The sequence below is a fragment of the Trichoplusia ni genome, chromosome 1, assembly GCF_003590095.1.
Source record: "Trichoplusia ni isolate ovarian cell line Hi5 chromosome 1, tn1, whole genome shotgun sequence".
NCBI classification, from domain to species: domain Eukaryota; kingdom Metazoa; phylum Arthropoda; class Insecta; order Lepidoptera; family Noctuidae; genus Trichoplusia; species Trichoplusia ni.
The window spans coordinates 17,625-41,898 of record NC_039478.1 but is presented as its reverse complement, the minus strand read 5'-3'; the positions used below and the strand labels follow the sequence as shown (position 1 = coordinate 41,898).

Sequence of the window (24,274 nt, the reverse complement as noted above, 5' to 3'; positions counted from 1 at the left end):
TTTGCCGAATATTTTTTTTTTCTAGTTGTATATATGTATTTTTAATGCTTCATTATAAAAAAAGTAAAAACAAAAAAATACGTCCAAAAAATAAAAAAAAAATTTAGTGTGGGCAACCCTTGTCACTTAGGGGTATGAAAAATAGATGTTGTGTTATTCTCAGTCCTACCCAATATGTATACAAAATTTCACAAGAATCGGTCGAACCGTTTCGGAGGAGTACGGTAACTAACATCGTGACACAGGAATTTTATATATTAGAAGATTATTATCTTATTATAAGTAAAAGCAAGAAACTGCAGAAAATAAGTCATTAATTGAAAGAAAAAAGATTTTAGCTTAATCTTTTATGTATTTGAGTAGCAGACTAGCAGCATTTTTGAATTCATGTAAATTAATAAATATATTTTTCACACCTTTGATGCCCTGTTCTCTGTACGGAATAAAATCTGATCTACCGGATACGTAAGCATAGATATAAATATTATTAGACTAATAAAACTTATTTCTGAATCCCTTAAAGGCGTTATCAAATGTCCAAAAATGTTTATCTTTGCTATTGATAACATCCAGGCGTTCTTGTTATAGATATGGAAGGGGGGGGGGAGGAAGTGTGTCTAGGCTTCTTCATAGGTCTCTGACCTTTGACAAGAGGCTGTGCTCCAAATTTTAGTGTATCAAATCTGAAACTGTATTTTTTACGAACACGCAAGTAATCTAGATTTTTCCCGCGGCTTTGCCCGTGTGGAGGTTGGTTATCGTGGGAAAGGTTCTGTGGTAAATGTAGCTAGTGTCCTTTCCTAGAGTTCAGGCCAGAATTGATATTACATCAAAAGCCTTTAAGCATTTGTTTGTTTTTAAAAATGTAATAGAGTACCAAACATACATTAGCATTTAAAATATAAAAATATAATATTTGAATTGAGTCGTACAAGTTTCACAAGGAGTTACGATATAGTGGCCAGTGTTGATTTTGAATATAAAGTCATCGCCATAGAGAAGTAAATTAAATTTCGAACAACGAAAAAATAAATGACAAATGACTTCTTCCATAACTTTGCAACCGTGAAGTATGATTTATATTATGTAGCATTTTCCAGTGTCGATAGTCACTGTTGTTCATGTATTTTTTAAAATAGTGTATAAACCTTAACAGTTATAAGTTGAAGAAGTATTAAAATGGCAAATGCAGATTTTAGAAAGGATGTGACTATGCCTGTCCGACCCAGAAGTGTCTATACAGCGCACTCCTACAATCAGGTGATGTGACCCATAAAATGCTACTCCTACTTGAGCTTGTAACAATTTATTAACGACGAATACTAAGGGTTATTTTAAAATTACATTACGGCAACCGTATTTTACAGAATTTTTCGTTTTCGTTAGCCTTCATTTTCCCTTCCGACATCTGATTATACCTACATATTTTCCTAGTGGGGTGGTATATAAAGTGAACAAGATAAAATAAGCTGTAAGAAAATATGAAAACTGATATCGGTTGTGGTTTAATAATTACGTTCGTCTTTTCGGACCTGATAACAAGAAGTTGGCAGTTTAATAAATAACTTTAGGTATACTATAAAAAGGAGACAATTCTAATCATTATGTAACTCGTAATTTGTACTTAAATTACGGTTTCATCAGACTCTAGTGTCCAGCTAGGGACCGTGATATTCTTCAGCAGGTTGTTATAATGTGGCTATATTTTCTCATGTCGCATTTTTTGGGTGTGATTTGCAATGGTGATAGGAGGAGTCGAACTTGTCCGCCTTCCAAGACTACAGCAAGTTTCTCGAGGGTGGTCTCGGCCAAGCTGAGCTCGTGGGCGCTACAGGATGGCAGCCGCCATGGCGCGCGCCCCTCCAGCGCAAAGCCCCTTTCTACCCAGGGGATGACATCTATCATGCTGATACCTGGCGGGAGCTGGAGGTAATTACCAAGCTTAATTAAGTTTTTTTTTTATTCTAAGAATGATCTCGCGAAATCTATATACAAGTACAACGATTTCTTGTTAGGCAATTTCTGGACCTTGGAAAATTAAGGTGCAGAGAGTGAGTTTTATAGGAAAGACTATTCTCTTTAGATGCGATTCTACCAATGTATTTTTTTTAGGTGAACCATATGGCAAAAATAAACTACTAACACTAGCAATATACAGGATAAGCTGTAGGTGGTATAGATAAAATCGTAATTTCTTTCTGAATAAGACTCATTCTATTACATTTTTCGTGCAGAAGCATAGAGAAGAATGTGCTATGTATTGTAAAAGGATTCTACAGCTTAAATCAAATGCAGGTCAACAAGCCCTGTTAATTTAGATTGAGACTAATTCAACGTAGGACAACAGTTAGTGCGATGTTTTATGCAAAGCTCTACAATACTCTACACATCCAACAAAGAAAATCACCCCTCTCTGGTCTCATAGAATGAAAAATGTGAAAATATAGTATATTTTCTAAAATCTGCATAATTGATCAGTCGAGATCCAGTAGCTTTCTATGAATAATGTGTTCTAGATGACGGATGTGGTGGGAGGTGCCGGATATAATGCCTCGGTGACTCCTCACGGCACGGTCTGCCTTCGCCTGAGGGATCGAGTCAAGTAAGAATCTGATTTTCATTTTATATAACATGCGTATATTTATCTTTCTTTGTCTTGTCTTTTTAATCAGAAATTAAGGGTATAGCTGTCTAGCTTTATTTACTGTAATTTACAAAATTGAAGAAAATAAATGTTTAAGTGAAAAGCGAATGTCTTGTGAAACTTGATCTATTTTATATATAGACAAGTTGAAGAGTGACATTAGAAGCCCTAGTTAGGACGGCAAAATTAAGTTTGATAACAAGCAAATAACGATGGTTACAATATAGCGGTCTTGCTTGCTGTGTATCTTGCATTTCGAACAATTATGATTTATAGATGTCGCACAGCTGTTTCCTTATAGAATAATAGGGACCGAGCACTGGACTCTTGCTGTCTTATATGAATCCTTAAAAACAACCTATACGCAATAATAAGAACAAGAGTAAAGCCAGAGAAGTTATATAGAGACGGTTTTTCAATAAGCTTATTGTTCCAGGGTTGACATGACAATTGACGGTGCAGTGCGCGTTACCAACGCGAAGAACAATATAATCCTGGCGCTGTCGAGGTCTGGCGCGGCCGCGGCGCTCATCCACCCCAACGGACGCGTCTACCATTACGGATCGCGAGTCGAGATTCAGGCCCGTCACCAGCAGGGCAATAACAAGTCAGTCTCTAAATTATTAACTTTACTAACTTGGTCTTTTTTTCTCCTAACCTATTTTGGCACTGCTTGCCATGTGTTCACACCTAGGGAATTTAACAAAAGTCACATGCTAGAACCTAGTTACCAATTCCTGCAACAAGATACGATTGTAAACTGTGTGAAGTAAAATCGCTAGGGGCGCTGGAAGTCGGCGAGTTCCACAAAGGCCCTCGCTGATCCCTAGTGCAATTTTCCTATTTCGCGTCGTCGCAATAAACTTGTTACTTTAGAATTTATAATAATGTTCCAGTAAGAGGATGCCTGCAGTTAAGTGCTTTCAGTACGCTGAACTAGTTTCAAGCTTAATGCCTTTACGGCCCGCGACAGCTTTGATGTGTATTGTTCTCTCGCGGCATTGTTATGCAATTCTGGGTTTTTAATTGTACTTACGTGTGTCAAATTGATAAAACCTTCGTATAGTTTAATCTTATTCGGTAAAATATAGGGTTACTAGCCGAAAGTTGTAAACTTTATATTATTGGTGCCAAAAAATAATTATATTTAATTAAAATCGATGTACCGAGGACTGATCTCATTAATACAAATTGGGGATTGGAAGGTTGAGGGCGAGAACACGTAATTCATATGCATCCTTGATGCAAAATGCAAGGAAGAAAAAATTTAGGTAGTCAAACAATGCACTGATATCGACACCGTTTCTTACATACCTGCTCGTGTCCATGAAAATTAAATATTGGATTCAGTTAGATAGCCCTTTTCGGGTACACGGTGACCTGACCTAGTGAAAATGGCAGGGTCTCACATATTTTTTACCCAACATTAGAATCTTGTTTTATTTTTGGCTAAGCAGTAATACTATTCCTTAAACTATTATTATCATTATACCGGTATAATCCCATGGATATTAGTTACCATGCGTCAATTAGGTTTGACTAAGGGCCATCTTCAGTGAAACTGAATTTACTGCCACTAATGTCTTTGTCACTATCAATTTGAACGTAGTAACGAATAAAAATGTAACTTCTGCACCGTCGTTATTATAGATATTTAAAAATGAATTGCTATTCGTTAGTCTCGGCTGGTTCGATTTGGCTTATTCCAGTCTTGAAAGTCCAGGGGGAAGGTTTACAAGGTGATAAAGTATGGAAGAATTTCCAAAAATAATTTTACTTCTGTCTGCATTGTTTTTATCGACTGTTACTGCGTACGTAGTTCACACTACTGGAACAGTTAGTTGTAAATAAAAATAATTACAGATACGCGAAAATGTGGTACAAGGGGGTGTCGTTCACCGCGGAGCAGTGCGCGCTGGTGTACCTGGTGGACGCCGCGGGCACGCGCACCACCACCGACACCTTTCTCGACATGAGCCAGGACTTCACGCTCAACGTATTCTATAAGTAAATCACCATCGTTACCTTCTATCTTTGCTTCCCATCAGTTTGCCTACTTCTCGGCTTGGAAGTTTCTGGATGTTTTTGAAACACCGCTTTCAAATGCTGGGTGTGGTATTCAAGTCAATCAGTGTACAAAAAACAATGGGATGTAACCCGGAATTAAACAAAAAGAACTTTGTGACTTTGCAATCTGGACTCATCACATATGAGGTATCCATTAGCTTATAGCAAAGACATGAAAATAATGGTAAAGGCACAAATTTCGATTATCTTAAAACTTAGATTATCCTAGAAGACAATATAAGTAAGATAAGATGCCTCTGAAGTGCAATTTCGAAAAACCCTATACAGCAACATTTTTCTTGCTTTGCTAATTCTGTTAGCAACTTGCCATTCAACGCATTTCCTCGGTCTACTTTAGTCCGTAGTCTGGTATTAAAGTACTTAATAAGGTAGTAATTAATTGGATTGTCATGCAGCGAGTCTCGCCACGGTCCGTCGTATGTGAACGAAGCGCTGTCGCTGCTGCAGGCGGCGCAGTATTGGCTTACCGATGACGGCATTGACAACTGGATAATCAACAACGTTCGCGTCAGCCAAACTGCTGATGGACTGGTCAGGTAATAAATATTGAATGATGAAATACACACATTGTAGTTTTAGTCGCAAGTTGCCTTCATCGATCAATATGTTATTGACTTTTATACAGTGTCTTCACATCGAAGGTTGCGTTATAAATTTATACATGCATCGATCGATTTAAAAAGTGATGTCACGGAAAATGTATCGTCAAAAAACAGTCTGAAATTTCATGTTTTTATGTGCATTGATTATACAGAACGCACAATTTTAGATTAAATCGCAATCAATTCATCCATAATGTAATAAATGAAAAATGACTACAAGAAAGTTTAACTTTTTTTTCTGGAACTATTAAATCAGTTGTATGGGCTTAGTTAATCTTGGGGCGCAAATCGTATTTCGTACCGAGGTAATGAGACTGTTGCCCAATGCCCACCGCTGCTGATAAATTGCATAATATCATGGTTTGCCTAAAATAACTTACTATTACAGGGCTCCAGTTCTACTATTTACAATGTATGTATACAATGGCCAATGAATGAATGGAAATTGGCACTGTGCGTATTATTCCAATACAATCATGGGATATTTAGCATGGGGCAGCACACTCATAGTCAATACAAAAAAAAATATTGTCAAATTGCATCCACTTGGCATTCATTCATCGATCATTGTAAATAGCAGAATCACGGCCCAGGTCTCATTGCAGAAATGTAGAACTGTAGTGCAAAAATGAAAAGTAAATATTTGTTCACACGTCCCTAAAATACAAGCTTTTTAATCCTGCTTTTTCAACCATGTCTCTTACAACGGCACTTTGCTAACACATACCTTTGAAAACACGTCGTAGTGGCAACTGGCTGCTAGTAGCGCACGAGTGGGAAAACGTGCCGTTGCGTATAAAAGCTCCCGTTGAATTGTCTCGTCATTTCCGAACTGTGTGAAACTGAAAAGAGCTGGCGTCGTATAGTACTGTGTGCCCAGACTACTATTCTAAGATTTTAAAGGAAATTACTTTGTACTGTAAAATGTGTAGGTACCTAACAAACGGAATGCTTGGCCTTTATCATTAGGTAAACTACTTTAGTCACGCCATGGTAAAGACCGCTGATAACTTTCTTTTTCCAAAATTAGAACAAAGCGAACTGAGTTGAGTGTAAAAATGCATTCCTCTGACCAAATTGGAAAAAACTATGCCTAAAAAAAAGCTTTTGATACTTAATGAACTATAAAGTCAATAAGGGGTGGACATAAAGTGATAGGCAAATCTTGTAATTATTAAACACCAATTAACCTGATTCGAAAGATGACACAGGACACGGTCATGCAGGACTAAAAGTCTATGGATCCCGGCTGTTAATTTTTTATACCTCTTGTGCCTAAAACCTCGTCTGAAAAAGTTGCTACGCTTTTTAAGAATTTTTTTTCGGTCGATTTGAGTTTCTATATACAATCACAAATAAAAAAATTGAATTCACTGATTTTCTTAATCCCAATAGAAGTTAAATGCTGCATTCGATTCAGAACAAAACTGGTGATATCCGGTTACGAACTTTAATTTTCTGACGGTATGCGATTATATGGAACTGTCTCATACGAAACGTTTCCACATAGGAACTAAAATTCATACGGGATGGTGACATGAGATCTCGAGAAAGAGAGGCCTCCTCACAAGTCGTGCCGTGTCTCGAGTAGGTTTCTTTCTTCAAAAGCCTCTTGACCCATCCGCCTAACGAGACTGGTAACGAAGAATCTATTAATTCATAGAATATAATATATGATGGATATAGCTGCAAATAAATAGACGTCTACCTATTAACTTAAGTCACAGAATATATGATTAATTGGATATACACGGTGATTTTTTTGTCGTCTTACAAAAGCAGCCCAGTTCATGTATCCGACGTAAAATACCTAATAAAAATACCGACGTAAAAATAAAACACCCCTAGGCGCGATTATTATTTTTTTATCATCAAATAATAAGTACGAAGAAAAATTAAACAAGAGAAATCTGAAATATACTCTTAAAAATGATAAAAACGCCGCCGCCCGCGCCCCTCACCATTGTTACAAGGCTCGGACCGCGCTCGCAACAGAGCTGCGTTTATAATAAACTACGAATTGCATCATATTATTGAATAAAAATTGCATTTTAAATTTATTCAAATCTCATAAATACCTATTTTTTTTATCATGAACGTGTTCTAGTCATTGGATACATGAACTGGGCTGCTTTTGTAAGACGACTAAAAAATCACGGTGTATAATCTACAAATAGACTTCTACCTGATGAACATAAAAAACAAACAAGCTTTTGAAAGTACTTATATTGTATTTTTATTAAATAGGATGTTTTTCACATTAGCTACCAGCTTCCGACATTCTTAGACGGATATTTTTATGGCAACAGCTCATACTCAAGACTTTGAGTAATATTGTTGCAGAATAATTGTGACAGCGTACAACACGGCGCTGAGAAACGTTTTTCTTTGTGCCTAGTGGTAGGCCCTTATACGTTCGGAAGTTTTGAAATTGATCGTCTAATAAGCTTATATTTTTACGTTCTTGATATGAATATGATTTCAACCTATACCTCCCACTGCTGGGCACAGGTCTCCTCCCGATTATAAACCGTTTGAGTATTGATCAGATTACAAACCAGGTTTCCTCACGACGTTTTCCTTCACCTTTGGCTTCTTTTATGAATGTCGTGTAATAATTGCATATATGGCCAGGATCCATCGGTGCAGCCACAAGTACCAGCTTCGCACGAGCCCCAGCAACGGCTCCGCGTCCATCACGAGCCCCTTCCTACACTGCACCGCGTCGCTCGGCCAGACCCAACACCTGTTCGTACGGTATGTATTAGGATATGCTTACTTCAAGAATGTAGTAATGCCTTGTTCAATAGTAGACCAGCTGTGTCAAGATTGCTGGTCTCCCATTGCCAACTAAGTTGAACTTGATTGGTGACGCTAGAAACATGGCACAAGCAGTAGAAATCGCTGAGATTAATTATTATTTAGCGTGTAAAATTATAACTTTTTTTGCAATCGTGTTAAGAAAACAGTTTTGCCAAAAATTTCATTTAATTATGAAATGTATCTTTGATAGTAGATACTATTGAGTAGGTTGGTAGCCATATTGCAGTAAAGTTAATAAGTTAATGGCGTATCGTGTTTGTACACAGACGTGGCGAAAGGCGGATGCACTTCGACGGCAACTCATTCATAGTTCGCAACGCCGGCCACTCCGCCGGCTTCGACGACAAGAATCAACTGAAAGTGTACTGAAGTTCCCACCCCCACACCAACAATAGCAATATAATATAGTTAACAACTGCGACTCTAAAGCTGAACCATCGTATTGGTAGTTTGGTACTTGATCACCGTCGAATGTTGTATAGAACGTTATAGACCATTCCGTAATTTGTCATTGTATGTAGTGCCATTTTATAAACACTGCCAATGTTGCCTCTATATTCTCTTTTCACTCTAGATTTGTACGAAACACGTGGACAAGTCGTACTTAAAGTTGACGGTGTAACTGCTTTTCTTTTTTATCGATGCCAGTGTGTAAAGCTTGTCAAAGTTTTTGAGATTTTTAATTTCTATCGCCCACATGTTTATAGCTGCCAAGCTGCTGTTTTTTATTTGCTGAACTTCGACTAGCGCCCGCGGTGTCATAGTGATTAAGATTACAGTTTCATGATTAAGTGTTAGATCATCAAAGTGCCATATTGTTATGCCGTAACACATTGAGCATTTTGTAATTCATTTTTTTATAGTTTTAACAGATTTACAATAGTTACAACAGACCAAAGCAGTGTTAATCTTCAACTGTTTATATTTTCATATACATCATTAAGATGCAATATTTTTTTGTAATACATATTATTTATCTATTTAAGAACTTATGCGTTGTTTAAGAAACAATAACAATCCGATTTATGGGTAAACATCAAATAGAAAATAAATCAGATTGTTGAACTAGATTACATATTTTCAACGCAAAGAGTTACCTAGGTATCAACGGTTGCGTCAACGGTGAATATGAATTCATTCAATGAACATAGTTTTCTGCAACTTCAGTAGGTTTTATTATTTATTATCGCTTTTTGAAGATATTAATAGTATAATGAAATGACGTCTAGTCGAGTCTTAGCTTGGCAGTGATGATAAAAACGTTCAGTTTTTTATAATCTTTTTGGAATTTGCGACTTGTCCTCATTTGTTTCTTTGTGTATAAAAGTTCAAGTAATACGTTATTATGAAGTAATAAAGCAATGCCTGCTTTGAAATTGTATTTGATTTTGATTGCTGTCTAAGATTCCTATCGGCACTCTCCCATGCACGGGGCCCTAACACACTCCCACATCCGATTGCTATAGACGTGGCCAGCAGTTCTACTTACAAATTTAAAACTACAATTACCTCAATTAAAAAAACATTACCATACGGCACACTATTGAAGTTGCTAGAGATGACTTCGTCATATACAGAATTCCAACTGTCATCAAAAGATGGACAAAATGTGTGTAAATCGATAAAAGTCCATTACACAACCATTTTCACCACTACAAGAGTTGGAAATTATATTAAATACCATATAACACTCAGATTATCAATTTCATTAAAGACGTTTATTTTACCTATGAGCAAAAAATCCGGTCGAAAAATATGGTAAATCCTTCACTCCTCGCTCCTCAATCCTTACAGACAAATCATTACCTATTCAGAATCCATGCTATTCTGTGCGCATGGTATGGTGCACCCCTATCGCCGTATGCCTCGCAACTACTAAGGTCTAAGATCAGATTTTTGGTACCGCATTCAATGAGTTAAGCACATATTCATAGGCCATAGTAGGCGCACCGTACCTAAAGGCACGCGGCAACCATACTAAAGCGACATAACGCTCATTAGTTTTTTTTTTCAATTGCAGCTATCATTTTTTTTCGGGATTAGCAATTTCCTCAGCTTTGTAATGTAACTTTCTGTTGCCCGCGAAAAAGCGATAAAGTTTAATGGTATCTAACACGCAAACTATTTTGTCAAGCGTAGGAACTCCTATCATCAGCCCATCCTTGTCATATAATAAAAATAAATAACACGCACGTCTTTAGGAAATATTAGAAAGGTATTAGGTACGTGCTTATAAGCTGTAGGTCGTCCTCAGGAACGGTGGAGTGATGATATGCGCAGGATGGCTGGCAGGAGCTGGATGCGAGCAGCCAGAATATGGGCTGATGATGATTATCAAATCTCAAATAGTATGACAGAATTACAACAATTGGTTCATGTGTACGAATATAAACTTTTGTTGAACTTCTTGTTAATTAGCTATACCTTACGTCATAGACTATGTCAACCCATATAAAGAGTAAGGGTCGGTTTATATATGACGGAAAATGCGTGGCTTTTTCTGGCTAATAATAGACGCTCGACTCATTAACGCATCATCGGTCCCGCGTGAAAGGTTGAATGTTTTATTATATAGGTATGAGCAAGGTACATAGGTCTGGGCTCACCACGTCATAGAGTAACGACGTCATAAAAATGTGGTGGGCATGGTGGTAGGTCCTCTGGCGTTATGCGACTGAAAATACGTGATGTATTTTCCTTTGATACATACCGACCCAATTTGTTACCTATCTCAGCATGAAAGTTGAGAAAAGCTTTTCTTGGCTATGACTAAGAAATTTTTTGAAAAGCTGAGAAAATTTTAGGTGCCTAATAGGTAAATTCAGTTAATTTTAAGAACTTCATAGCACACTGAACCTTCTGAACCTACTCATCATTCGTAGAATCGATGTAAAATAACTCTTCGATTGCTATAGACCCACTTTTAAATCATACATAAATAAAATAGAATAATGCAAATTGCGATTGATTTAATAATTTCTTCTGAAACTCAATTGAGAACAGAACTATGATATGATACAATTAATACTTATGTATTTACAAACTAGTTTAATTAAATGTTGTACACGTCATAATAACAAACTTCACTCAACTAATAAAAACTCAACGGCGTCACTGTTGGCTGGGGAGTGAGCTCACAAGACTGACGGCATTACCACGTTGAATGGCAATGCTAAACCTCTCTGCGCGGTAAACCTGCCTTTGGATTACGGGAAGTGTCAGTGAGGCTACGCTAAATCTTTTTAAGAGTTTTGGTATTCAGCCCAAAAAAGTAAGTACCAATTAAATAACTATTTTTGCACCGTTTGAGCACAGTGCAGCTCGACTAACCGGGAAGAAGTTGGCGCAAGAGATCGACACAAAGAGCGTCCCACACCAAAGGCCTACCCATCTTCCAAAGGAACAAAGACATACCGTCCGTCCTCTTGGCATCATCGCGCACCAATCCATTAGGTTCCTAATATAGCTGGTACGCCGACGACGGCACCAAGGATAAGAGCTCAAAGTATAATATCATTAGTGTTCGCGTGATGAGCCATGCAACCCATGGTAGACCGTGGTGTCTGAGTCTGCGGACCACTTCACTGCAGCGGCAGGCAAGGCGGTGAACAACAAGAAGAACCTACTCGTTGTTTCGTCAAATAATCTTAGTACTCCTAAATATTTAAAATTATTAGAATCGTTCTTGTCAGTTTAAAACTTCAATACTAAAATTAGCCAGGGCAAATCGAGGGTCACACAATACTAAATCACAATCTTAAGGCATTTGCAGGCAAATATGAAGTTCCAAGAATAGTTTACTTCCAGGCATAAGAAACAATGCCATTTAAAGGAAATTCATTATTAGACATCTAACTTAAAGCTTAGCTGGAGCTCATAGCTAAGCTATAACTGCATTAGTTGATACATCACAGGTTAAGCTACGCTTCACGCCGTCGGTCTTTGGATGGGTGACGATCTAGACATAGAGTTCCTGCATGTTTGGGAAGGCACGTTTGAATTTTGGGTGCCAGCTCTCCTTGAAACATCAGCTTTCACAGTCGTTACGTGAAGTCAGAAGCTAGGAAGTCTGACAACCAGTCGTAATAACGGGTATCGTGTTGCCCAGGTAACCGGGTTGAGGAAGTCAGATAGGCAGTCGCTCCTAGTACCACAATGGTACTTAGCTGCATCCGGTTAGACTGGAAGCCGACCCCTACATAGTAGTTGGGAAAATGGCAAGGCGGATGATGATGACGAAATAAATTTGATCTACTTTAGGGTTTGTTTTTTACCCTTTGGGTTAGGAACTCTTCAAAAAGGGACCTACCATTATTTTAAAAAGTATAGATTATTATAAAATTCTATCTCTAGTGGTAGTAGCCATATGCATTGGATATATAGAACATTGAAAACGGCTGTTAGTCAACAATTAAATTAAAAGTGATTGCTACAATTTCGTAAATTCTTGAAAAGGATCCAATCCTGTTTCAGGTAGTAGTAGTAGTCAGCGTGAAACTTTTCATGTCGAACTTTTCATGTTGCACAGGAATAAATTGCGATAAAGTCATTGCGGAAGAAATTGCGATGATATTTTTTGGAGGTGCGACGAACCGTATCTACTTGGTTTGTTAATTTTTTGTTGTTGATGTTAGGAATCTTAAACTTATTCCATGATACGTCGGTTCGTTATCCGCCTATAAACTAACGCATTTGTGTTTATTTCATCTAAGAAACTGCGTAATTATAATTTTGTAAGTTGAGTTTGTATGAACTATATTAAGGAAATTGTATTGGTCTGTGGTATCTAATTTCATAAATAGGGAAAATGCTTTGAGTAAGTATTTGGAACAGTGATGTTGAGTTACAATTAGCAAAGCATCAGGCGGCGGGCGTCGGGTGTCGGGCGGCGGGAGCGCGCGTTGTCGGCGGTGGCGATGGCGTCCCGTGTGGCTGCGCGGTGTCGCACCACGCAGCTGGCCGCGCTCGGGACGCGGCACGCCGCGCGGCGCTATTGATCGCGCGACGGTGGCGCCGCGGCGCGGCCCCTCTCGTGCGGCTCGCGCTCGCGCTCGCGTACCTCGTGCGCCAGCTGTCAAAGCCGCGTGACGTAACCGCTAGGGCGGCGCGCACACGGCCGCCGCCAGCCGCCCGCTCAGTACGTTCGTGTGATCGCTCTCGCTGCGTTGCACTCGACGCCTTGCGTCTGCGGTCCAGTGCACTCTATTATCTACGCCGCTGATTCCGCGAGGCAGGTGAGGTTGGGGCCCAGCGTGGCCCCGGCCGCTTAGATTTTGTGCCCGTCTCGGTATTGATCGTTTAACTCGTCTGACTATTTCAATGTTTATAAACAGCCGGCCGCATCCATTCGCTCCCTGTTGTTTTTGATACGTCCGCCTGACAGCGCGCGATCCGGACGGCTGATCCTGAATGCACCGGCCGCACCGGCGGCGGCTACGCACCGATCGGATTCAGTGCACGTATGTACGCTTGCACTTGTTTATCCTGAATGCATTTCTTATACTTCTCTGACGACAACGCGTTTACGTAGCCATGGGTAGCTATAAATAATACATAATATCGTTAGTGTTCACAACACAATATGTAAACAGAAAAACAGTGTCGAGAAACATTTGTAAATAAACTAAAATACTTATTTAACAGTCTGAAACGGTTTTAAATAACAAAATGATTATCATCCGGTTCAGCCAGTGTCACTAGCGGAGGTGGATGTTGCAGGTTACTGCATACAGGCATACCTACTGCAATTGCACTGCTCTAATGAACACTGTCTCTTGTAGGTATAAGCAATTGGTTGATTGCACAACTGAGGTAGGTACCACTTAGGTAACGGGCGCATGATTGCAAAATCTATACATATACATTTTATTAAGGTAATTGCTGTAACTTATTTATAAAAATCATTGTTTGAGAGGACGTCATAGTAGCTAACAAAATAGTTAATAGCAAAACAATCTATATTGTAACGTACTTACACCAGTAATCACAATAATTAATCGTTGTTCCTGAACGCGTTAACCTACTTGGCATTGCTTTTTCAAGACGACCTCAAAACTACATCGATAGCAGTAGGGATCTCAATGAAGCTTTCATGATAATCTGCTAATCTTTGTAAAAGGAGAAAGAGTTATGTTAACTTTTCGTACATGTTTAATCCGCCACATTTTCCCTTTGTCATCAATCATAGTTATTTCATTATTGAACCAACCTTCCCTCACGTCCCAATTTTACTAATTTCGTAACAAATGAGAACGCCCTAGTTTTAGCAGATGATTACGTGAGGTCATATTTCAAATTCTAGGTCTGTATTATAACAGGAAATGTGCATTTTCTTGTGTTCACGACTTCGGTCGCCTAAACGTAGGACATCCTGTATTTGTTGAGTTCGCAATTCATGACGGAAACGATGAAAGTGGAGCAACAAGGCTGTTTATAACTTGATTCTTTCTGTAGCTCTAAACTGCCTGTACTTCAGGCAAAAATGTATATTGGCCTCAATCCAAAAGTATGAAACAACAAAACTGTTTATTTAATAAAATTAGATTTAGCTCCCAAACGAGATATAATACTAAAATAGGGTAAATATTTTATATAATACCGACAGGTAAAATATATAAATAACTTTATTTTGCATGCATAAATCAAGAGCAAAGATAGGAGATGGAAAAAAGATAGGATCTTTTTACTTTAAACGGAGACCAGGAGTGTTTTTTATGAAAAGTCAATGACCTCTCGGTAGAGGCAGCGCGCTTGTTTTGACAACAATAAAATGTTTCCGAATCTTATATCGCTGCTTCAATATTTAATAACTTTAATCTAAACACGCCTTCAATGAGACGTTAATTATTATAAAATATCGTAACAATAGCTTACTGTTAAATAGTAATTCAACTCGAACGATGAGCCTGCTCCACGAGTAAGATTAACAATATGATTTAAAGTGTGAAGCAATTCATGACATGGAATTAGTTACAGTTTTGAAATTCATAGCTGTTATCCGATAATTGAAAAAGGAAACTTAACGAGAAACGATGTGCTCTGAAATCGGTAATATAACAAGAGCGGTGATTTTTTAAATAGTAGGTACGCACTTTTGGACTCTTTTCATGTTTTTACGTTTTATCCAGTCAATACTGCAACTGTTACTCGTAGATTTACCATTTTTATTGATATCATAACTATTTTGTTAAAAACAGCCGATTACGTGCTATTATCTCTATAACCCTTATTCTATTAGATTAAAAGACCAAACCTCAATCTATTGCATCAAAGCTTTAAAGTAAGTGCATTACTCCGTGTCCTATCAATGACATCATACATACAAACAAACATTGAATGTCGGACTATACTGAGTCAGCCAACGTCACCTGGGTGCGCCGAATCTATGTCCAATGTCCACCTACACGACACAGGGGCAAGGTGGGCACAATACAAACTATACAAAGATAGGTCACCAAGGCTCGACTCAAACGTTACTAGTAATAGAAACATTAGGGAAAAACTAAAGCTTAATTAAAAATAACTTAACGTTGAAATTCTCATCTAATGCGGATCATGTCATTTGCGTAAATTCAAGGTTTAGTACCAAGTTCTGTGTCCAATAAGCCGCTCCACCGAGACGTAAAGACTGTATAGATCACAATGTAATTGCATTATACCTTAGAACAGTTTATATAACTATGATAGCTCCGCGTACATCTTGTTAAGCGAACTATCTGAAGTAGCTCTACATTTTCTTGCTGATTGACAAGGCCAGGCCCTAAAGCGCGTTAGGTGAAATGTTGAGACAATTATACCTATTACCTTCTGAACGCGACTTACCTTACGGTCAAAAGGTAGGGCAACGTTTATTCAGTGATAAAAAGTTATGAAGAGTTTTAGAAAGACTCTACTAAACAGTATAAAAAAATCGTTTTTATCACTTTTGTGGCAACAAACTGACAATAACTTTTTGGGAAAACCCCCTGCTACACAAAATTTAAGATAATCAAGCTCGAAACGTGAATTTAATGCTGAAAATTACTACTTTAATGTCCCATGACATGTCCGATAGGTTAAACCCCAATTTGATCACATTCAGTGTAGCTTAGTGTCAGAGGTTTACTGCCAACTTCAATTAGTCGTAACTTGGATAGTTTCAGCGAATGCAAAACAGATTTTCTTTGCCTATTTGTGGAAAATCGGTAATGATTCGTACTGGGATTCTGATGATAAGAAAAGCAGTTGCGAAAGCGAGATGGCGTACTACATTAGTCACAAGAGGTGGTGGTAGGATCTTCTAGACCTAAGTCCGCTTAGTCTAGCAGTATTCAGATGCACCTGAGGTTCAAAGTTTGACGATAAATTATATATCGTGTGTATCTCGGGGACATGTATTGCGACAAACAGCCGCTATCCAGATAAAGTGCGGTATCGGGAACAGTGTCTTATATTTGTGCAGCAATAAGTTTTGTATTATGGACATTACCGGACATTGGAAACATTCCAATACGTATGGTTCCTTGATTATTTAGAAAAAGTAAAAAAGTGAAGAATACCTTCATTGCGTGTATCTAAGTTATTATAGCAGGATTTTTGTGACGTAATACAAATATTAAAGACTAATGAGTTCAGAGGTATTTTCTATGATAAATCTCACGTGTATTAAGAATCAATCAGAATAAGTAGCAACAATTCTTGGAGCTAGAACAACCAACAACTCGTTCACGTGTGCGATCACGTTGTTACTCGCGTGTTTTGTTTTCCTCATCTTAATTCTGGATTTGCTTACCTAACATTTCCCTGAGATTAAATTATAAGTCGTTGGGCGACATTTGTGCATAAATGGAACTGAGAAATAGAGTGTTATAAAAGTAAGAAAATTTTATTTACAATTATTTACTTATTTATTATATATACGTACAAAGTCTGTAGTCAATTATTTCATTATATTAGCCTATGTAATTCGCAATATCAAATGATTATAAAACATGCTTGCAAGTGAAATTAAAGTTTTATACTTGCGAAATACTTACTGGGCATATTCGCGTAACAACCTAGATTCGGATAATGTCATTGGAGTGGCGACATAATTAATACATTAATGGCTGCGTTGTAGAATGTATACGGTATACGGTAGTACAAAATGATTCCATTGAATCGAGTTGAATTATTTCGTGTCCTCTAGATGTTATGCACACAAGAACATTCGTTTAAGTAATCACGGAAGTTGAACAACAACATACATGTACGATCTGACCGGATATATATTGTAATGAATCGGCTGTCCACAAAAATTTATAATATCTCATTCCGAAATTGAACTCGAACGACGTGAAGCCTCATTTCTTGTTCCGCGCTACGTTTAATATGTTTATACAGTTTTTGTTTTAGGATAGTATTGAATGCATTCAGCCGGTGCCTCTTAACCAATAATATTAATTCTATTTTTAGTTGTTACACCATTTATTGATCGATACTTACTGTTACTTTTAACCGAGTTCTGAGGTTCTCAGTTCGACCGGTATTTTTTGACATGCTTGTTACTTTGTTATGCGATAATCCCTGGGTATTGTGTGTATATAAAAAAGCCATTTAAGAAGTTTATATTTTATCGCCACATTCCCATGTGATTTTATACAACATCGAAACTGATGTGTTATAGTTTTTTAATCAGAATAATTAACAAGTAAAAGCTTATACGTCTGATTTTACCTTGCATTGCAATTGTAATCAGTTGTCCAAAAATTTGTAAAGTATAATTGTTAGACAAACGCATTTTTTTTAAAAAAATATTGAAGATATTTTCCTCAAAGGCTACTTTTAAAAGAGATATCTGATCGAGCAGACGTGAGACAAAGTTCATAGGTAATACAACCACCGCCACTGTCATGGTCTGTTTAGCAAACGTCTTTCTCCCTAGATGTCAATGATACTTGTCTCTACAAACATGTAGAAACCGTTATGAATATCTTGTAACTTAAGTTAATGCCAACAATGGGAACAACTTTTTTAGAAACTATTAGAGTTGAATTATTTAGAATATTGAACTACTCTATCGAGAAATACTCTTAAATAATACCTAAGCTTTGCAGAATCTAAATTCGATGAAGGCTTTAGTAACCTTTAACAATAATACCGACGACATTTTAAGTAAAGCATTAAAACTCATTTGAATAAGTTAAATGGAATAACTTGTTTACGCAAGTTGAGTGCAACCAGCAAAGCAATTTTAGTTCACAAACATTGTATATTCCCATGTGAAACTCTATCACACACACGTTTTATTTTAGTCAATATGCGGAATAGGAATGTTATACAAATGGAAGAATAAGCGACTGAGGAAAATTACCTAATTACGTACAGGAAGGTACCTAAAATACAATCAATAATCCACGGCCTTAGTAACATGTAGACTGTTAGACATAACAAGTAGAAATAGAACCGATAGACTACGACATCTTAGCGGCCATCTAAGTGGTCCTACCAAACAGGTTTATTAGAGATCACCTTAGGAATCCTAAAACAGAAACAGTTACACCATCTCTTACGAATGCTGTAAACAAATCATCTCTAAAGGTCAAACTGACCGTGTCATTGAATTAAATAGACTGTCTGAGTCCCACTCAAGCTTTTATTGTTCCGTTCTATGAATATTCATATTTTTTGGTCTGTGGAGCCGTGAGCGGTATGCTGTACGAAACTGTGTGGTGTTAGGAATATGGTATTGTGTGGTGCTCTTCTGTTACGGATTTCTTTGTTTTTTTTTAAATATACAATTCTTCGAACGCGACGCTACGTGAGTTTTCGATGCCCGACGGTTTTAGTTTCCAAGCTCTACCATACAAATTCATAAAAGTTGGTTAATTGGAAACCTTTGGGCGTCGGTCGGTGCCTTTCCAAAAGGGGTTAAAAATTTTAGTAATGATTCTTGTATATAATAATGTTTAAGTTTTTCACTCGTAACAGTGCTACAAGTGCGTGTAAATAACATGGAAGAGAGTCGTTTCAATGTAGATCTAGAATAGGTACGATTCTCTCACTAATCTTGCATAACTTATCATGTTTATAAACATGAGAATGTTAGGTTCAAACTTGAAATTGTTATCATTGAATGCGAGCTGTAAACCTTATCAGGCAATAAATATTCTACCGATTGGTATAGGTAACTTGTATCGTAACATTTCTCAATTTTCTGTTGTTCCGCGAATAAATAATGTTAGTGAATAATCCTTGTACTTCAAACATTTCAATTCTATAATAATATACTTGTTGCCAAGTCAAAAACGGAGAGCAGGCTTTGGCTATCGGTAAATGTTCTAAGAAATAATATAAGAAAGATACCTAACAGTTAAAAACATGGTCTCAATTCAATGACTACATATTTTCAAGAATGCTTTAATTTGATAACATCGACTTCAATGGTGACTTTATTCACTGACATGAAGTCTAGGTTATATATGTTAACATTTGTAACAAACATTAAAATTACAAACTTAACTTCGTCTTATCTCACTCATTGTCTGTTCTGTTCAATATTATGAAAAGCGGCAAAGTTAAAGGCATAATGAAATCAGACATCAAATTGCACGTGCAAGACACATCACTGCGAATGCTTCTTATGTGGCCAATCGGAATATCTGCTATCAATAATGTGTTTGAGCATCAAACGAACCTTCGTGACTTCTGACTGTTCAATATACGCCACTGATGTTTGGTTAGTATCAATGTATATACGTAAGACACTAGGTGTATAGGCTAACGACACTAAGCTGAAATTCGCCCTTGAGTATCATGCTGTCTTTTTCACTGTTATTAAATGTGGAAATGTAGAGACAATAGATACTAAATAACGTTACTTAGGTGGGTGTCGTTCTTGTATTCGTCTTGAAACCCCCAAAACGGGAACATAGTATTAAAGAGGAATATCTAACCTATCTTTAGCTAAAATATTATTTCATTAAGATCTCTACATTTGTACGTTCGATTTATTTATTATCACTAATATTAGTTGCATGATAACTAACATATTCAATCTTTGGTCATGTGCATTAAAATTTGTCGACCTAGTTTTACACGCGGATGTATTTTATAATGGACAAACCACAACTCGAATTACCACAGTGAAAATGTGATAAAGATTTCTCTATTGAACGTTCGAGAACTTAGCCAATAGAAAACAATCTCCGATCCTTTGACCCTATTTACCCTCGAAAATTCAAACAAAACTTGGCATTAAGACGTTCATGGATGTCTATCCATATTTACGTTAAACCTGAAAATGATGAAGTACGTCATGAAGGTTACAACTTACTTAATCTCGATCTACAGTATCCACTGTCTCGGTTAATAGTATTGAGTATTAGATGGATAGGCGATTCATTTAAAATATTAAATTGTGCAGTTAATACTCTCGCTAAGAGAGTAGCTGATTGCAATTTTAAATCAAAAGTAATCCCAGCATCTACGCTGGAGGCACTGGGACTTATTAAGGTCAAGACTCTATATTATTTTTATTTTTTTAATCTTTTTAATTTACGGGGTTCTATTTTATTTGCTGCAATTTCTTGCAATTTATACGTTTCTAATATCTTATAGTTAAACCTTTTATTTAATGTTAGCGTTTGTGTTTTGTTAGTGCCTTATATGTGTCATATCATATCCCAATGTGTTCCTGTCATCTGCTTTTTGTTTCAGTTAACTTCACCGCAAGGCAGAAAAAAGTCGAGATTGTCTAGAAGAATAACATTAAGAGAGATTAAAATTTTGGGTAAGCGAATTTATAATACAATGTTTGTACTATATGACTCTGTAAAATGTATATAACTTATATTAATTCATCTAACTTTTAAAAGCCATATAAATAAAAAAGAAATAAAACATAATGGTTTTGATATTCACGTTCGTTGAAGAAAATGAAGTGATGTTTTATGAAACCGATAGTTATATTATAAAAAAAGTGTGAGGAAATAAAATATGGAAGTGATTTTATATAAATCTAAAAATGGCCATTATTTTAACTTAGACTGCTCATCAAATTAATATAAAAATGATTAAATATTATGATAATAATAGTACTGGACGAGCATACCAGTGCAGACGTACGTTGTAACAGAACGTAATAAAAAAGAATGTGCCGCATGTGTATTTAACATCATGGATAGTAATCATAGCACAAGCGCCAGCGAGATGATGTACGCAGTATATTTAGATAATTATATAAAATCATGCGTGCGTAATTATTGTTTGACCTTGGCAAAGGCAAGATGTGGAACAATAGTGATGTGAGCTCATTGGTGCATGTCCACTGCATGTCGTAACTAAATTGAAACATTTGAAACATCACATTTCGATTAAGTGTTCAATTTGTCTTATATATCTACCTAGTTATCTAATAGATAGTGCTACTAACACTGAACAATCACTGAACTAATAAAAATGCAAGGTAGAGTCGTTACTTTACCAAACTGTACATTCTATACCAATTTCATTCAAACGAACATCTTTGATTTCTATAACAGTACGTGTGGGTATTAGTGTCGATTTATTTATCTGCAGTTATAGAAATAGATTAGAACTAGGCAGAGCTTACGTAGGCGCCTTCCTACGTAGCATGCGAATCATTTCGCTCATTCAAGATCAAGGTTGAATGCTGAGAAACGCATGAAATAGTTTTATGATCAATAAAATCGCCAAACACCGAGTACTGCGACGCAATTGACAACTAGCGAACATTATGTATGTTAAAACCTACATACTAAAATAAAAACTGGGTTAGGGTGAAGTTTATAGTGTTGGCAAGCTAGTCGACATGCACAGATAAAGGTCACCATCATAGAACATTTGCCGTCATATTTGTGATTAGATTTTGAGTATTTGATGTACAAAATAAGGTTCTTATTCAAGTATAATAAATAGACGTACCTATCTCTTGTCTCGATTATATTGTTCACAGTAAATACGACCTAAATGAGTTATGAAGTGTAAGTTGGAATAGGTACCTCCATTACTGCAATAAACTTTCATTTATCGCGAGGGAAACAGAAATGCGAGCCGCTAATGTTATAAAGCGAAGGTGTAAGCTTTCAAGGTCAAGCAAAAATACATATTATGCAATATTATGCTCTTCTACGAAGAACAAGTTGGCAAACAGATATCATGCTGTCGTCAAGGCCGTTGATTGAATTCACTTACATTCAAATTGCAAACATTGCCACTTCTGTTAAAGTGCACAATCCTTTTTAAAAGAATAACTTCAGTAAACAAATATTGCCAATCTATATATGCATTTTTTTATGGCAACAAAGGTTGAAACAGCTCTCAAATATTTAATAAAAGTCATAATGTAAAAGAGTATAAGTGAGTGTAAGTCCTAAAGACAATATTAACTGACAGAAAATAATGGTGAATCATCTGTGATATAAAGCTACGAAGTATGGAAAGTCCCTAGAAATCAAGTCGAGCAAAAAGATCAAGGTTAAAGGTCAATAGTATTGGTTTTTTGTTCAGGATTCAACTTAAAAAGTCTACCTTGACTGTGTGCCAATGCCGAGTAACCGACTAACAAATAACAATGTGTTGTAAGTAAAGCAGCATTGAAGATGTCATAGCACGTACAGATATGAGATTAAAGTAATCGATCGATACGGTAATCTGATTCAAAATATGTTCCATGTTAAACTATGATAAAATATGATAAAATTATAAGTTTCCTTCAATTCGTTTATAATTTAAAGATTTTCCTCTCAGAGAGTAGATATAAGATTAATATACAAAACATTACAAACAAGTTATTAACATAAGCATGTTTTTGTAAATTGACTGTCAATGCATGTATCCCCATAAAACAATCAGTAATGATGTCCAAACCGTATATTATAATGTATTATCATAACAATCGTCTTTCAGATCTCTACCGTGTGTCAAGATATTAACAACGTTCAGTGGTAAAGAATAGAACGTAGCAAAATAATTTTGTAAATATGGACAGTGTTATTACGCAAGTTTTATATAACACGTGGATTTAAAGCTGTGGGGGATTTGATGCGGTTGAAGAGCAGAGATTAGACAGCGATGCTGTCATACATGGTGCCGGTGGAGGAGAAGCCGCCGCCGGTGCCGGGCAAGGGCCGGCTGGCGCTGGAGCTGGTGGCCAGCCCGGCGAGCCCGGCCAGCCCCGAGCCGACCGCGCGCCGCGCTCGCTCCACCATCACCAACATCTCCAAAGAGTCCTCCACGAGCTCGTTCGCCAGCGATCTTACTATATCGTCGTCGACGCCCACCGGCGCTCACGAAAAACCAAAACATAAATTGCTTGGAAATGGAACTAAACACACTTCACTGAAGAGGTAAGTGCTATTTTGTAGAGTAACATAATGCTGCAAAGAGTCTGTATGTGTGCCCATAGTGACCGTAGTTATTTGACCATCAAAACCAGAGTAATTGCTACTTGGGTATAGTTATTGCATGGTCACCACAATTTTATCTATTCAATTCTTCTTCGGACATGAGCCAATTGAAAGTTAAAAAATAAAATAATAACTTACAGTCGCGTGTTGTATATTGCAAAATATTCTTTACGATCATTTGGCAATTTAAATATTTGACATTGATATACAATTACCGTTGCTCTACCACTGTTATTGTTGTAGCCTATTATTATGTACCTAACAGTTGTACTCCAACATTTGAAGGATAGGAAACAAGCAGTAACAAAAAAAACACATTATTAGTTTAAAAATAGAACATACTTAATTTAACCAGACCTGAGTCAAGGTAGATTCTGTACGTTTTCCAGAAAACTTACACTTTATTTATTTTTTGAATAATTGTCTTTCTTCGTGAAACTCGTTTATTCTTATGCACCAAAGCGGTACGTTAAATATGAACTGAATCTGTTTAAACATAATAGTCCATCTTAACTTATAATAAAAAGAGCTCAAAGGTTGTAAATTTGTGATAGGTGATAATTTCAGAATCTAAACTGCTAATATTGAAAAATACCGCAGCTTGGTGATAGTAGCTTTGCTAGTACAATATATGCGAACAAATCATTCGGTCAAACAATCATGGACGAAGCGAATCTCAAGAGTACGAAGTCCCACCGCGATTAGATTGATCCGCTTCCGTAAGAATACGC

General features: G+C 36.9%; 2 protein-coding genes across 3 annotated transcripts in view; both read left to right on the top strand.

Moving 5' to 3' along the window:
- Positions 1-1,024: 1,024 nt before the first annotated feature.
- Positions 1,025-9,536, top strand: LOC113498490. The gene is made up of 8 exons (XM_026878538.1): positions 1,025-1,260; positions 1,750-1,929; positions 2,517-2,602; positions 3,081-3,251; positions 4,508-4,651; positions 5,128-5,268; positions 7,969-8,091; positions 8,424-9,536. Exons 1-8 carry the CDS (start codon positions 1,180-1,182, stop codon positions 8,524-8,526), a joined length of 1,029 nt encoding a protein of 342 aa, XP_026734339.1. The 5' UTR covers positions 1,025-1,179; the 3' UTR covers positions 8,527-9,536.
- Positions 9,537-13,251: 3,715 nt separating this feature from the next.
- Positions 13,252-24,274, top strand: part of LOC113498093 (nucleolar and coiled-body phosphoprotein 1) — a 28,287-nt gene continuing 17,264 nt past the window's right edge. Inside the window, exons 1-4 of one of the 2 annotated variants that reach the window (XM_026878116.1) lie at positions 13,252-13,391; positions 13,491-13,616; positions 20,833-20,905; positions 23,044-23,483. In XM_026878116.1, coding sequence (XP_026733917.1) covers positions 23,209-23,483 — 275 coding nt within the window. In that variant the 5' untranslated portion in view covers positions 13,252-13,391; positions 13,491-13,616; positions 20,833-20,905; positions 23,044-23,208. Of the gene's footprint in view, positions 13,617-20,832; positions 20,906-23,043; positions 23,484-24,274 lie in introns of both variants that reach the window. The other variant, XM_026878050.1, reaches the window with a different exon arrangement.

Excerpts from the sequence above, each read along its gene's own strand:
- LOC113498490 (XM_026878538.1), top strand. The coding sequence starts at position 1,180 with ATGGCAAATGCAGATTTTAGAAAGGATGTGACTATGCCTGTCCGACCC. Across the intron at positions 1,930-2,516 it reads ATACCTGGCGGGAGCTGGAG|ATGACGGATGTGGTGGGAGG; the intron begins GTAATTACCAAG and ends AATGTGTTCTAG. Across the intron at positions 4,652-5,127 it reads ACGCTCAACGTATTCTATAA|CGAGTCTCGCCACGGTCCGT; the intron begins GTAAATCACCAT and ends ATTGTCATGCAG.